The sequence below is a fragment of the Polypterus senegalus genome, chromosome 6 (genome assembly GCF_016835505.1).
Source record: "Polypterus senegalus isolate Bchr_013 chromosome 6, ASM1683550v1, whole genome shotgun sequence".
In the NCBI taxonomy this organism is placed as follows: Eukaryota; Metazoa; Chordata; class Cladistia; order Polypteriformes; family Polypteridae; genus Polypterus; species Polypterus senegalus.
This window is the reverse complement of record NC_053159.1, coordinates 189,557,530-189,569,750: the sequence shown is the minus strand read 5'-3', so window position 1 is coordinate 189,569,750 and position 12,221 is coordinate 189,557,530. Positions and strand designations below refer to the sequence as shown.

The following is a 12,221-nucleotide window of genomic DNA, read 5'->3' as shown; positions in this document are numbered from 1 at the left end:
AGGCTTAAAGAATGGGTAAAGAGCAGGAAGAAGAGGCTGGGGGCAGAGCAAAGGGGACAGACTGAGAGTGGACCAAGATGAGGCCAAACTGAGTGGGTGGGAGCAGAGAAAAGTGAAAGGAGAATCAAAGGACACAGCAAAGGAGTAGACTAAGGGTGGAGCAAAATGTAGGCTAAAGGAGAAGCTGGAGCAGAGCAAAATGCAAAGTAAAGGGTTCGAACTAAGGTTGGAGTAAAACACAGACAAAAGAAGTGGCTAGCAAAAGGGCAAGCAAAGGGAGAAGCAGTAGAGCAGGCTAAGGGTGAGACCAAAAGAAAACAAAAACAGTGGGTATTGCAGAATTAAATGAATGAAGGAGCATCATGTAGAGAAAAGGGGATGGGCTAATGGAGGAGTAAAAGACAGGAAGAAGAGACAAGGGGCAGAGCAAAGATCAGGTAAAGAAGAAGGAAAGGGGACAAGCTAAGGGTGGATCAAGATGCAGCCAATCTGAGTGGTTAGGAGCAGAGAAAAGTGAAGGGAGAATAAGGGGGGAGCAAAGTACAGGCAACAAGAGAGGCTGGGGGCAGAGCAAAATGCAGAGTAAAGGGGACTGGCTAAGGTGGGAATCAAAAAAGCAAAATGCAGAAAAATGGTAGGCAAAAATAAGATTTCCATTGTACCGAGTACATATGACAATAAAGTTAAAGTTGAAAAGGGAGTGCCTAGGGGTGCAGGGTAAGCATGAAGCAAAAGAGAGACAAAATAAAGGAATAGGGACGAAGCAAAGAGGGCAGGCTAAAGGGTGGGGTAAAAGACAGGAAGAAGAGGAGGCTGTAGAAGAAGAGCAAAGGGGACAGACTGAGAGTGGATTGAGATGCAGGTAAAACGAGTGGGTAGGAGTTGAAAAAAGTGAAAGGAGAATGAAAGGAGAGAGAAAAGAGGTAGACTAGGGTGGAGCAAAACACAGGCAAAAGGAGATCCTGAAAAGTGCAAAAAAAAAGAGCAAAAGGAATTGGGCTAAGGTTGGAATAAAAGACCGGGGCAGAGCTAAGGGTGGATCAGAATTGTGGAATAATGCACGGGAAAGAGAAAAGTGCAGGTGAAGAGAAACAAAGGGTGACGGAAAATAAAAGCAAATGGAGTGGGTGGGGCAGAGCAAAGTGGACACGCTGATGGAGGGAGCAAAATGCAAGACAAAGGAAGGAGCAAAGGGACAGATTAAAAGTGAAGCAAAATGGAGACAAAAAAAGTGGGTATTAGTGGAGAAAAGGGATAGGCTAGGGGTGGAGCAACATGCAGTCCAAGGGAGTGGCTAGGGGAGGAGCAAAGAGGGCGGGCTAAGGCTGAGTCAGTATTACAGGCAAAGAATTTGCTTGGGGTGGGAACAAAGTGAAGGGAGCAGCAAAGGGGCGGGCTAAGGGGGTGGAATAAAAGACAGGTAAGAGGAGCTGGGGGCGGAGCTCAAACCCTGACAACTTTGGCCAGGCGGCAGGCAGTAGTTCAGGGTGCCACTATAAGATACTTAGACTAGCCACTGGAAAGATGAAATCTGAATATTTAGAAGTGGTGAAGTCTATGAAAACAGTCAAGTCTGCTACTGTGAGTAAATGCCGAGCTTAAAATATGCACTGATGCAGAATTTGTGTGAATAAATTAGCTATAAATACATTATGAAAAGGTCACATTATCAAAAATTGTTTTCAGCAGTTTTTTTTTTTTATGTGTGTGCCTTATGTAAGTAGTGGGAGATGCAAACACACCTGAGGGCACTCGGGTATCAAGAAGGGCGGACTAATGATGAACCCATTTGCTCTCCCTGCAGGACCCGGGCGATTGTCATCGTGGATGCCTCAGTGCATCTCCCTGCCACCGTCAACCGCACCCGACCAGAGTGCATGGAGAACAGGCAACCTGCCGTCTGCATCAACATCACTGTGTGCTTCATGGTCCAAGCCAAGGGCGTCCCTGGTCATGTTGGTGAGCTGTTCACCTTGCTTTTTTTTTTTTTTCTCTCCATAAGCCTTCTCATTCTGTTACCTTTTCTGTCATTGCCTGCTTATAAGTGCGTGTGTGACTTAAGGAGTAGGCGGTCAGGTGTGAAATAAAAAGGCCACCTGGCAGGGACTCAGAGGGGTCCTTAAACATTTGGCCAGTGCTGATGAACTGGCAGATAGGATGGAAAAGTCTTGGCGAGCAGAGCCCTGCTAGGCTGGTGCCGGTGTGGCAAATGAAGTGGAATAGGATTGCGGTTCACCAGCCTGTGGTGCCATGTTAAATATTTTGTGTTTAAAGTGCCTTTGTTGTGCGAACTGACTTAAAGTTCTCTAAAAAACGTAAATTAGTATTGAAATGAAGATTAAATGATAAAGAAAAATGAGAATCTGAGTCATGAACGGTGCTGTGAAAAAGTATTTGTCTCCATGTAGTTGTCACTTTTGGTATGTTAGTCACAATGAATGGCTTAATATAACAGTAGATGAAGCAATCACAGATTATCAAACCCCTATTACTTGTGTGAAAAGGTTATTGCCCCATTAATTACTCCCTCAAAGTGCTGACCAAAGTTCTTAGATAATTCAATAATTCAAACACAGCCAACCCTGTTAATCTAAGCCTCACCATGAGAGTCAAACCATCACCACAATGTTTTTGAAAAGAACTTTATGCCTTGAGCAGAGGAAATTCCAGAAAAGATCAGGACAAGCGTTATGGAAACTTACCAGTCAGTAAATGGTTACAAAACATTTCTAAGGCGCCTCAGGGAGAACCATTATTTCAAATGGAGAACATGTGCAACAGGCTGGCCTGCCAAAAATGACCCCAGAGGCACAGCAAATGACTCTTTTGTTAAGGCCCAGAAGAACATCTAAAGAACCACAAGTGTCCACTAAGATCACTGTTCAGGACCCCATTATAGAAAAGAGATGGAAGAAAAATGGATGAGGTGCGAGGAAGAAACCTCTGATTGACAAGAGGAATATCAGTGCCAACATTTGGAATAATCACGACAAGCCACAAGAAGAACTCTGTGGACCACACAGGGCTGGTGTGTGGCAGACTTATAAAACTATAAAACCTGGTGGTGCTAGTGTGATGGTGTGGAGATGCTTTGAATACATGGCATTACTGGAGGAACTTGGTATTCTCTGACTTAGAATGTTTTTCAGTAGAATGTCCAGTCGTCTGTCTGTGACATATTATGCAGCAGGACAAGACGCCAGAACACATAATAATAATAATAATAATAATACATTTTATTTCTATAGCGCCTTTCCCATGCTCAAGGCACTTGAGAATATAAGAAAGAACGGCAGGGTATACAGTATATAGCATAGTACAAACCAAATAAATAAATAAAGAAGATTAAGACAGTAAATTCAGAGAAAGCCTAACAGACAACATAATTGATGGTCTGGCACACACACAAACAGGTTACATGAGCAACTTGACAGAGAGATTAACTGAGAGACGGGGAATGAAGTCAAGTAGAGCTAAACGCTTTCCTGAACAGATCAGTTTTAAGTTGTTTTTTAAAAGAATTAATGGAGTCAGCTGATCTGATTAATTTCAGTAGGTCGTTCCAGAGTCTGAGCGCTATACAGCTGAAGGCCCTGTCACCCATGGAGTGTAGATTAGTGTGGGACACAACAAGATTGCCAGAATCAGAGGACCTTAGTGAGCGGGCAGGGACATAGTGATGGAGAAGGTCACTGATGTAGTTTGGCACGAGGTTATTTAAGGCTTTGTAGGTTATTAGTAGAATTTTATATTCGATTCTGTAAGACACAGGGAGCCAGTGTAGACGGAGCAGGATGAGTGTAATGTGCTCGCTGCTGCTGGTTCGAGTAAGGACTCTTGCAGCTGAGTTTTGAATAAGCTGGAATTGTGATATAAGATTAGAAGGGGCACCTGCCAGCAGCGAGTTACAATAATCTAAGTGTCTCCACACATACCGCTTAGAATTAAGGGCAAAAAGTTCTGTCTTGGAGTTTGCTAAAAGACACCTGAAGGACTCTGAGATGGTGAGAAATAAGATTCTCTGGTCTGATGAGACCAGGATAGAACTTTTTGGCCTTAATTCTAAGCGGTATGTGTGGAGACAACCAGGCACTGCTCACCACTTGTCCAATACAGTCCTCACAGTGAAGCATGGCGGTGGCAGCATCATGCTGTGGGGGTGTTTTTCAGCTGCAGTGACAGGACGACTGGTTGCAATCGAGGTAAAGATGAATGCGGCCAAGTACAGGGATATCCTGGACAAAAACCTTCTCCAGAGTGATAAGGACCTCAGACTGGGCCGAAGGTTTACCTTCCAGCAAGACAATGACCCTAAGCACACAGCTAAAATAACAAAGGAGTGGCTTCACAACAACTCTGTGACTGTTCTTGAATGGCCCAGCCAGAGCCCTGACTTAAACCCAATTGAGCATCTCTGGAGAGACCTAAAAATGGCTGTCCACCAACGATTACCATCCAACCTGACAGAACTGGAGAGGATCTGCAAGGAGGAATGGCAGAGGATCCCCAAATCCAGGTGTGAAAAACTTGTTGCATCTTTCCCAAGAAGACTCCTGGCTGTTTGAGCTCAAAAGGGGGCTTCTACTAAATACTGAGCAAAGGGTCTGAATACTTAGGACCAGGTGATATTTCAGTTTTTCTTTTTTAATCTGCAACAATTTTAAAAATTCTTTTTTTTGTCTGTCAATATGGGGTGCTGTGTGTACATTAATGAGGAAAAAATTAATTTAAATGATTTTAGCAAATGGCTGCAATATAACAAAGAGTAAAAAATTGAAGGGGGTCTGAATACTTTCCGTATCCACTGTGTATATACATATATATATATATATATATATACATATATATATATATATATATACTAATAAAAGGCAAAGCCCTCACTGACTCATTACTAATTCTCCAACTTCCCGTGTAGGTAGAAGGCTGAAATTTGGCAGGTTCATTCCTTACAGCTTACTTACAAAAGTTGGGCAGGTTTCATTTCGAAATTCTACGCGTAATGGTCATAACTAGAAGCTATTTTTCTCCATATATTGTAATGGAGTTGAGCTGGATGGCTGTGGGGGTGGAGTTTCATGTGACATCATCACGCCTCCCACGTAATCACATGAACTGACTGCATATATATATATACTGCTCAAAAGAATTAAAGGAACACTTTTTAATCAGAGTATAGCATAAAGTCAATGAAACTTATGGGATATTAATCTGGTCAGTTAAGTAGCAGAGGGGGTTGTTAATCAGTTGCAGCTGCTGTGGTGTTAATGAAATTAACAACAGATGCACTAGAGGGGCAACAATGAGATGACCCCCAAAACAGGAATGGTTTAACAGGTGGAGGCCACTGACATTTTTCCCTCCTCATCTTTTCTGACTGTTTCTTCACTAGTTTTGCATTTGGCTACAGTCAGTGTCACTACTGGTAGCATGAGGCGATACCTGGACCCTACAGAGGTTGCACAGGTAGTCCAACTTCTCCAAGATGGCACATGTCATTGCCAGAAGGTTTGCTGTGTCTCCCTGCACAGTCTCAAGGGCATGGAGGAGATTCTAGGAGACAAGCAGTTACTCTAGGAAAGCTGGAGAGGGCCATAGAAGGTCCATAACCCATCAGCAGGACCAGTATCTGCTCCTTTGGGCAAGGAGGAATAGGATGAGCACTGCCAGAGCCCTACAAAATGACCTCCAGCAGGCCACTGGTGTGAATGCCTATGACCAAACAACCAGAAAGACTTCATGAGGGTGACCCAAGGGCCCCATGTCCTCTAATGGGCTCTGAGCTCACTGCCCAGCAGCATGCAGCTCGATTGGCATTCGCCATAGAATACAAGAATTGGCAGATGCACCACTGGTGCCCTGTGCTTTTTACAGATGAGAGCAGGTTCACCCTGAGCACGTGACAGAAGTGAAAGGGTCTGGAGAAGCCATGGAGAACATTATGCTGCCTGTAACATCATTCAGCATGAGCAGTTTGGTGGTGGGTTAATGATTGTCTGGGGAGGCATATCCATGGAGGGTCACACAGACCGCTACAGGCTTGACAAAGGCACCTTGGCTGCCATTAGGTATCAGGATGAAATCCTTGGACCCATTGTCAGACCCTATGCTGGTACAGTGGCTCCTGGTGCACGACAATTCCTGGCCTCATGTGGTGAGAGTATGCAGGCAGTTCCTGGAGGATGAAGGAATTGATACCATTGACTGGCCACCACACTCTTCTGACCTAAATCCAATAGAACACCTCTGGGACATTATGTTTTGGTCCATCCAATGCCACCAGGTTGCACCTCAGACTGTCCAGGAGCTCAGTGATGCCCTGGTCCAGATCTGGGAGGAGATCCCCCACAACACCATCTGTCATCTCATTAGAAGCATGCACCGATGTTGTCAGGCATGTATACAAGAACACAGGGGCCATACAAAGTGCTGCGTACAATTTGGAGTTGCTGCAATTCAATGTTGGCAAAATGGACTAGCCTGCCACATAATTTTTTCACTCTGATTTTTGGGGCGTCTTTGAATTCAGGGCTCTGTAGGTTGATCATTTTCATTTCCATCAAACGATGTGGCATCCTTTCGTTCCTAACACATTACCCAGTCTATATCAGTATAGATATCCGGAGGATTTCTTTTTCCCATTGAGATCTGATGTGTTTTCAAAGTGGTCCTTTAATTTTTTTGAGCAGTTTATATCTATACTAATAAAAGGCAAAGCCCTCACTGACTCACTCATCACTAATTCTCCAACTTCCCGTGTAGGTAGAAGGCTGAAATTTGGCAGGCTCATTCCTTACAGCTTCTTTACAAAAGTTGGGCAGGTTTCATTTCGAAATTATACACGTAACGGTCATAACTGGAAGCTATTTTTCTCCATTTACTGTAATGGAGTTGAGCTTGAAAGCCGTGGGGGCGGGGTTTTGTGTGACATCATCACGCCTCCCACATAATCACGTGAACTGACTATCAACGCAGTACGTAGATACAAGTTTAATGAGAGGACGCAGGATATGAACGAGAGTTTTGATCACTTTGTAACTAAGTTAAAATTGCACGTGAAATGGTGTGCTTATGCAAATTCCGAGAGACTGTGTTTGTGGGGGATTGACAGTTAAGGTGGGTGGGGGAGTCACGTCATCATCTCCCCTCCCATTCACCTCATTTCGCTGTGAGCTGATCTGCAGCTAACGCCGTCTTGAGGAACGAACTTTGTGACGCTGCCACCAAATACTCACAGAAAAATCCACAAGTTAATACACACGCTGTCTCTAGAGTTTCTCCACACTGAATCCTCCAGGCACTACTTACAAAAGGTTACATTGACAATCGTGTTACGTTATTTTTAAAATGTTTCCTTTTCTTAGCACAAGCACAGCTGAGAAGCTTGATGCATGTGCTCCATAAGCGTTAAAAATAATGCATTTAATCACACTTTGCATTCCAAACAAAGGGGAACTTCTGTCAATGCATGATTTCCTGGTACACCGATTACATTGATCATCGCTTCCCGATTCATTTTACCCTCGCCTGCCCTTGGTTTGAGAAGAAGTATGAAAAAATATGAGGTTAACACAGAAAAACAGATCACCAATTGAAGCTTTATGAATAATGGATACTTTATTTGCCATCAATAATTGTTTTGGTAAAGCCATACTCAGTGTAATCCTCCTTCCATTTTATAATTTTTCCGCCACTAGCCATGATTAAACGAACGGTAAAAAAGTAAGAGCGAAGTGAGGGTGACTTATTCAGGCAGGCAGGCGACAGCTCAATAGCTCGAATTTCGATATAAGTGGGTTCTATTTAGTCGCCAGAAATATCTTTGGTAGGAATGGAAGTTGAATTTAGTCTTTAAATTTCTATGGTAAAGAAAAGTTATGCAATGATGACTACATTTAACTATATAAAGTCAAAACTTGTATATATAAAGTCATTCCCGAATATATAAAGTCAAAACTTGATTATATAAAGTCACTTTCAGAATAAATAAAGTCAAAACTTGAATATTTAAAGTCAGTGTCAGTATATATAAAGTCAAAACTTGTTTCTGAATATATAAAGTCAAAACTTCAACATACAAAGTCAGCGCTGGAATATCCATCCATTTCCTAACCCGTTGAAACCGACCACAGGGTCATGGGGGTCTGCTGGAGCCAATCCCAGCCAACACTGGGCGCAAGGCAGGAACCAATCCGGGGCAGGGCACATGCATCATTTTCAAAACATTAACCGAACAGTGTTTTTTTAATTTATTTTTCTGAATACGTTTTTGTTAACTTAGTTCAGTTCAGAGTCGTTTCAATCAATATATTTTGACTTTGACTTTATATATTCAGGAATGAGTTTATATACTCCGATGTTGACTTTATATAATCAGGAATGACTTTATAAATTCCGAAGCTGACTTTATATATACAGGTTTTGACTTTAGATATTCCAGCGATGACTTTATATATTCAGAAAATCAATGTATTTGCCTGTTTGGCGCCCCATAGTATATGTGTGTGTATATATGTACACATGGGGAAGGTACTGCAATGTCCATGATGGCTCCCCCAGGATGTATGCAGCAGTGGCGTCCCGGCCGGGCATGGGACCCGGCTGTCCGTCACATGGCCCCTCCCTCAGATGAGGCTTGTGGGGCTCATCGGCCTGCCCCGCAAGTGCCGGTCTTCTCCAGGACGGGGAGTCGGCATTCCTGGCCCCGCGGCTGCGCCCTGTAAAAACAGAATAAACAGGTCTGGGGGCATTGCCCTGACGTCCCTCGGGACAACACCGCCAGACATGGCCACCGCGGCCACAGTTATAATACAGCCTACCCCCTCCAGTATGGCCCCGGTACGTGCGGAAGCAGGCAGGGAACGCCTGTCCCTTCGCCCCCTCCGAGGAGGGCTTGTGACGGTTCTGCCCCTCTGCAGTGCAGCCCTCCTTCGGTTCCAGGCGTCAGGCATACACTGCTCTATGTACGGGGTTTCCAGTTTCCTCTTCCAGTTCCCCCTTTTCCTTTGGGACGCACTGGCGGTCTGAGTCCCCCTATGAGAAAAGGAGGGACCCCGTACCGCCTGCGTCCCTTTGGACTGCCGCAAGACTGGCGCTGGCGTTTGAGGCGGGGTTGTTTGGCAGCCGGTTTCCACCTGCTGCCTCCCCGCACGCTCGTCTGCCTTGCTGTCAGTCATCACCGTAGCCTCTCGTGTGGTGGGCGGGTCCGCCTGACAGGCAGTACTGAGCAACACCGCTGCCCTCGCGTCCCGCCCCCTTTTCTCTGCGGTGCTGGCTTCACTTACCTGCACTGCTCTGTCCTGCCGGTGGGAGGCTGGCCACCCGCCGTCACGAAGCCATTCAGCCAGGGCCCCGCACGGGATACCGAGCTTCTTCTCCAGCCCCTCCTTCGCCTCCGAAAGGACCAGAAAGACTTGTAAAAGGGACTGTAGGGCGAGTACAACGGACTTCACCTCCCCTACAGCCCAAGAGATGTTAATAGTGGCGGCCGGCGGTGGATTAGGGCCCTCCTTGTCGCCCCCCTGTGGATCCCCTACGGGCCCCTTCGGGTAATCCAGAGGAGAGGGAAGGGAGTCCGTCATCCCCGCCGACCGATCCTCCTCGGCGGGTGATTGAAACACGCCCTCCCCCCATTTACCTGTTTCGCGGAGCCGCTCCTGCCCCACTTGCAGGGGCGCCGCGCTGGGAAGCTTGTCCGGGCTCTCCTCCGCCAGCCACTGGCTCAGGCCGAAGGGAAGACACATCTCCGCCTCGCTCTCTCCCGAGCTGGCTCCGCCGTCACACCATGGACACCCGTCCCCCTGCCCGCATCGGGTGATTCGCCCCTCGGCGTCCAGGAGGTAGGTCGATCCACATCCGGAGAAACAAACCCGCGGCCCGTCGCCTACCTCCGGTGGCATCCCTTGCGGCAGACTGGCGTGGCAGCGTCTGCCAGTTGGCCTCTGTGTCCGCCCGGCTTTTTTCTTCCCCATTGCAAAGGCGCCTGCAGCAGCTCCTTGGCGGCTTCGGTTGGGTACTCCCGCGCTGGGTGGCGCATGCCTGCTGCGGCCCCTGCCGCGTGTGCGCTTCGCGCCTTCCTCGCGCTGTACCGCGTGTGCTGGCTTGCGGCCCCTGCCGCGTGTGCGCGCTTCAGTGCGCTGTGCTGTGCAGTCCTGACTGCTTGCCTGTAGCTGCGTCGGGAGCGTGCTCTTCGCCGCCGCTGAGCCGAGAACCGTGACCCGCGCTGTTGCGCTTCGCTGTGCCTTGTCAGCAAGATATTTTGATGCAGGTTCCGACCCAACTGGACGGACCGGAATCCTGCCGACTACACCAGTGTGAATAAAAGCGATATATAGCGCCCGACCCGGCACAGTCCACGCAGAGGAACGTGTTCACACTCAAGGCTTTTATTTTTATTTCTTCAGCCGTGGGCACACGTCTTCCCCATGTCCCACAGGCCCAGCACAGTCCAAGCACAAAAACCCACACAAACCAAACTTTCCTGCTCCACCACTCCTCCCAGGCAACCTCGTCCTCCCGATTCTGGCCTCGAGTGGAGGTGGCTGGCCCTTTTTATACCCCACCCGGAAGAGTTCCAGGTGGTTGACCACCTGATCCTAATTGCCCTTCCGGGTGGGGCTGAGAATTCAAGCAGCCAGGCTGCGGAGTCCATGCAGCTCCCCCTAGCGGCCACCCGAGCCCCCAACCAGGCTGTGGAGGACTCCATCTCCCATGGAGTCCTGCGGGTGGTTGGAGAATCACCGTCCGCCATGGAGGCTGCCACCAAGCGTCCCGGGGGAGGTACTGAACTGTCCATGGTGTCTCCCCCGGAATATACACAGCAGGGGCGTCCCGGCCGGGCATGGGACCCGGCTTTCCGTCACAATGTATATATATATATATATGACAGCAACACTCATATCAATGACAAAACAATTACATTAACAATCATATTATGTTATTTTTAAAATTTTTTCTTTTCTTTTTCATAACTTCTTTAACACACTACTTCTCCGCTGTGAAGCGCGGGTATTTTGCTAGTGTATATATATATATATATATATATATATATATATATATATATATATATATATATATATATATGTCTATATCTCAGTACGTTCCCTATACTATCCTACACCCTTTCACTGATCTAGACCAAATTTGGCATAGTTGCTGTCTAGGGCCATATGAGACAGACCACTATGGATCCTAAATGTTTGACTCTGGGGATCCCAGGGGTTTTATATTGCCCCTGTGTACTACAGTTTGTACACCAGTGCCATCTGCTGGATCATAACAAGTATTACATTTCTATACAATTTGGCCAGTCTGGACCAGATTTTTACATATTTGCTTCAGCAATTTTACATAGTTGCTCTCTCCACATAGTGTTTTGCTTCTGCCTACTGTAATATACAAAAGCCTTTAAAGGGCTGAGAGCAGGCCATCAATGGAGATTGACAGGTGGCCCCACCTCTTGGGGAACCACCCGTATAACTGAAGGATCAAGGCAAACTTGTATAATTGTGTATTTCTAAGTAGTAAATGTAAGAAACATTAATAATTGTAATTAGCGAATCAAAAATCAATTAAAAGTGACCGAAAATGAACGCTTAAACATAAAATAGGGAAGAAACCCTGGCTGAAACATACACACACACAGAGCACAATTTTATAGACTGATGTCAAATACCCTTCATTAGAAATAGAAGTAGCTGTGTAAGGCACTATATACTAGATAGAAATGAAAGGACTAAACTGTATGCCAGATTGATAGATGCTGTTTAATAGAGAGACACACAAGGCTCTGTATAAGAGATGGATATGATAGTCACCATGTGACAGATAGGAAAGTCACCGTTTAACAGGTTGGTATGAAAGGCGTTATACTGTATCACATATTCATAGATGAGCATGACTTGCATAGATAAAAAGGCAGCACAAGTGTGAAACTAATTTTTTAATATTCTTCACGTCTAGTTCCACCCAAACAGCTAAATCCTGTGGTGAAATGTGTTTGCCAACTTCAACTGCCAACTTTGTCACAAAAAAGGAACAGCAAATAAGAGGAAGCTAACGGCTGTAATTCCAGGCAGCGTCTGGCCCACATCTTTTACCATCTTGCTGACACAGAGCTTTTTTCTCAGAGGATATGTCATTTCAAGTGTCCCACCAGATAAGAGGAGGTGACATTTCTGGCATGTGTACATGTGGCAAGCTCAGGCGTTAGGGTGTGGTCG

General features: G+C 46.1%; 1 protein-coding gene across 1 annotated transcript in view; it reads left to right on the top strand.

The window, feature by feature from the left end:
* itga4 (integrin alpha 4) overlaps positions 1–12,221 on the top strand; it is a 191,297-nt gene that overhangs the window by 104,883 nt on the left and 74,193 nt on the right. The window contains exon 14 of the mRNA XM_039757752.1: positions 1,805–1,959. Coding sequence (XP_039613686.1) covers positions 1,805–1,959 — 155 coding nt within the window. The remainder of the gene's footprint in view (positions 1–1,804; positions 1,960–12,221) is intronic.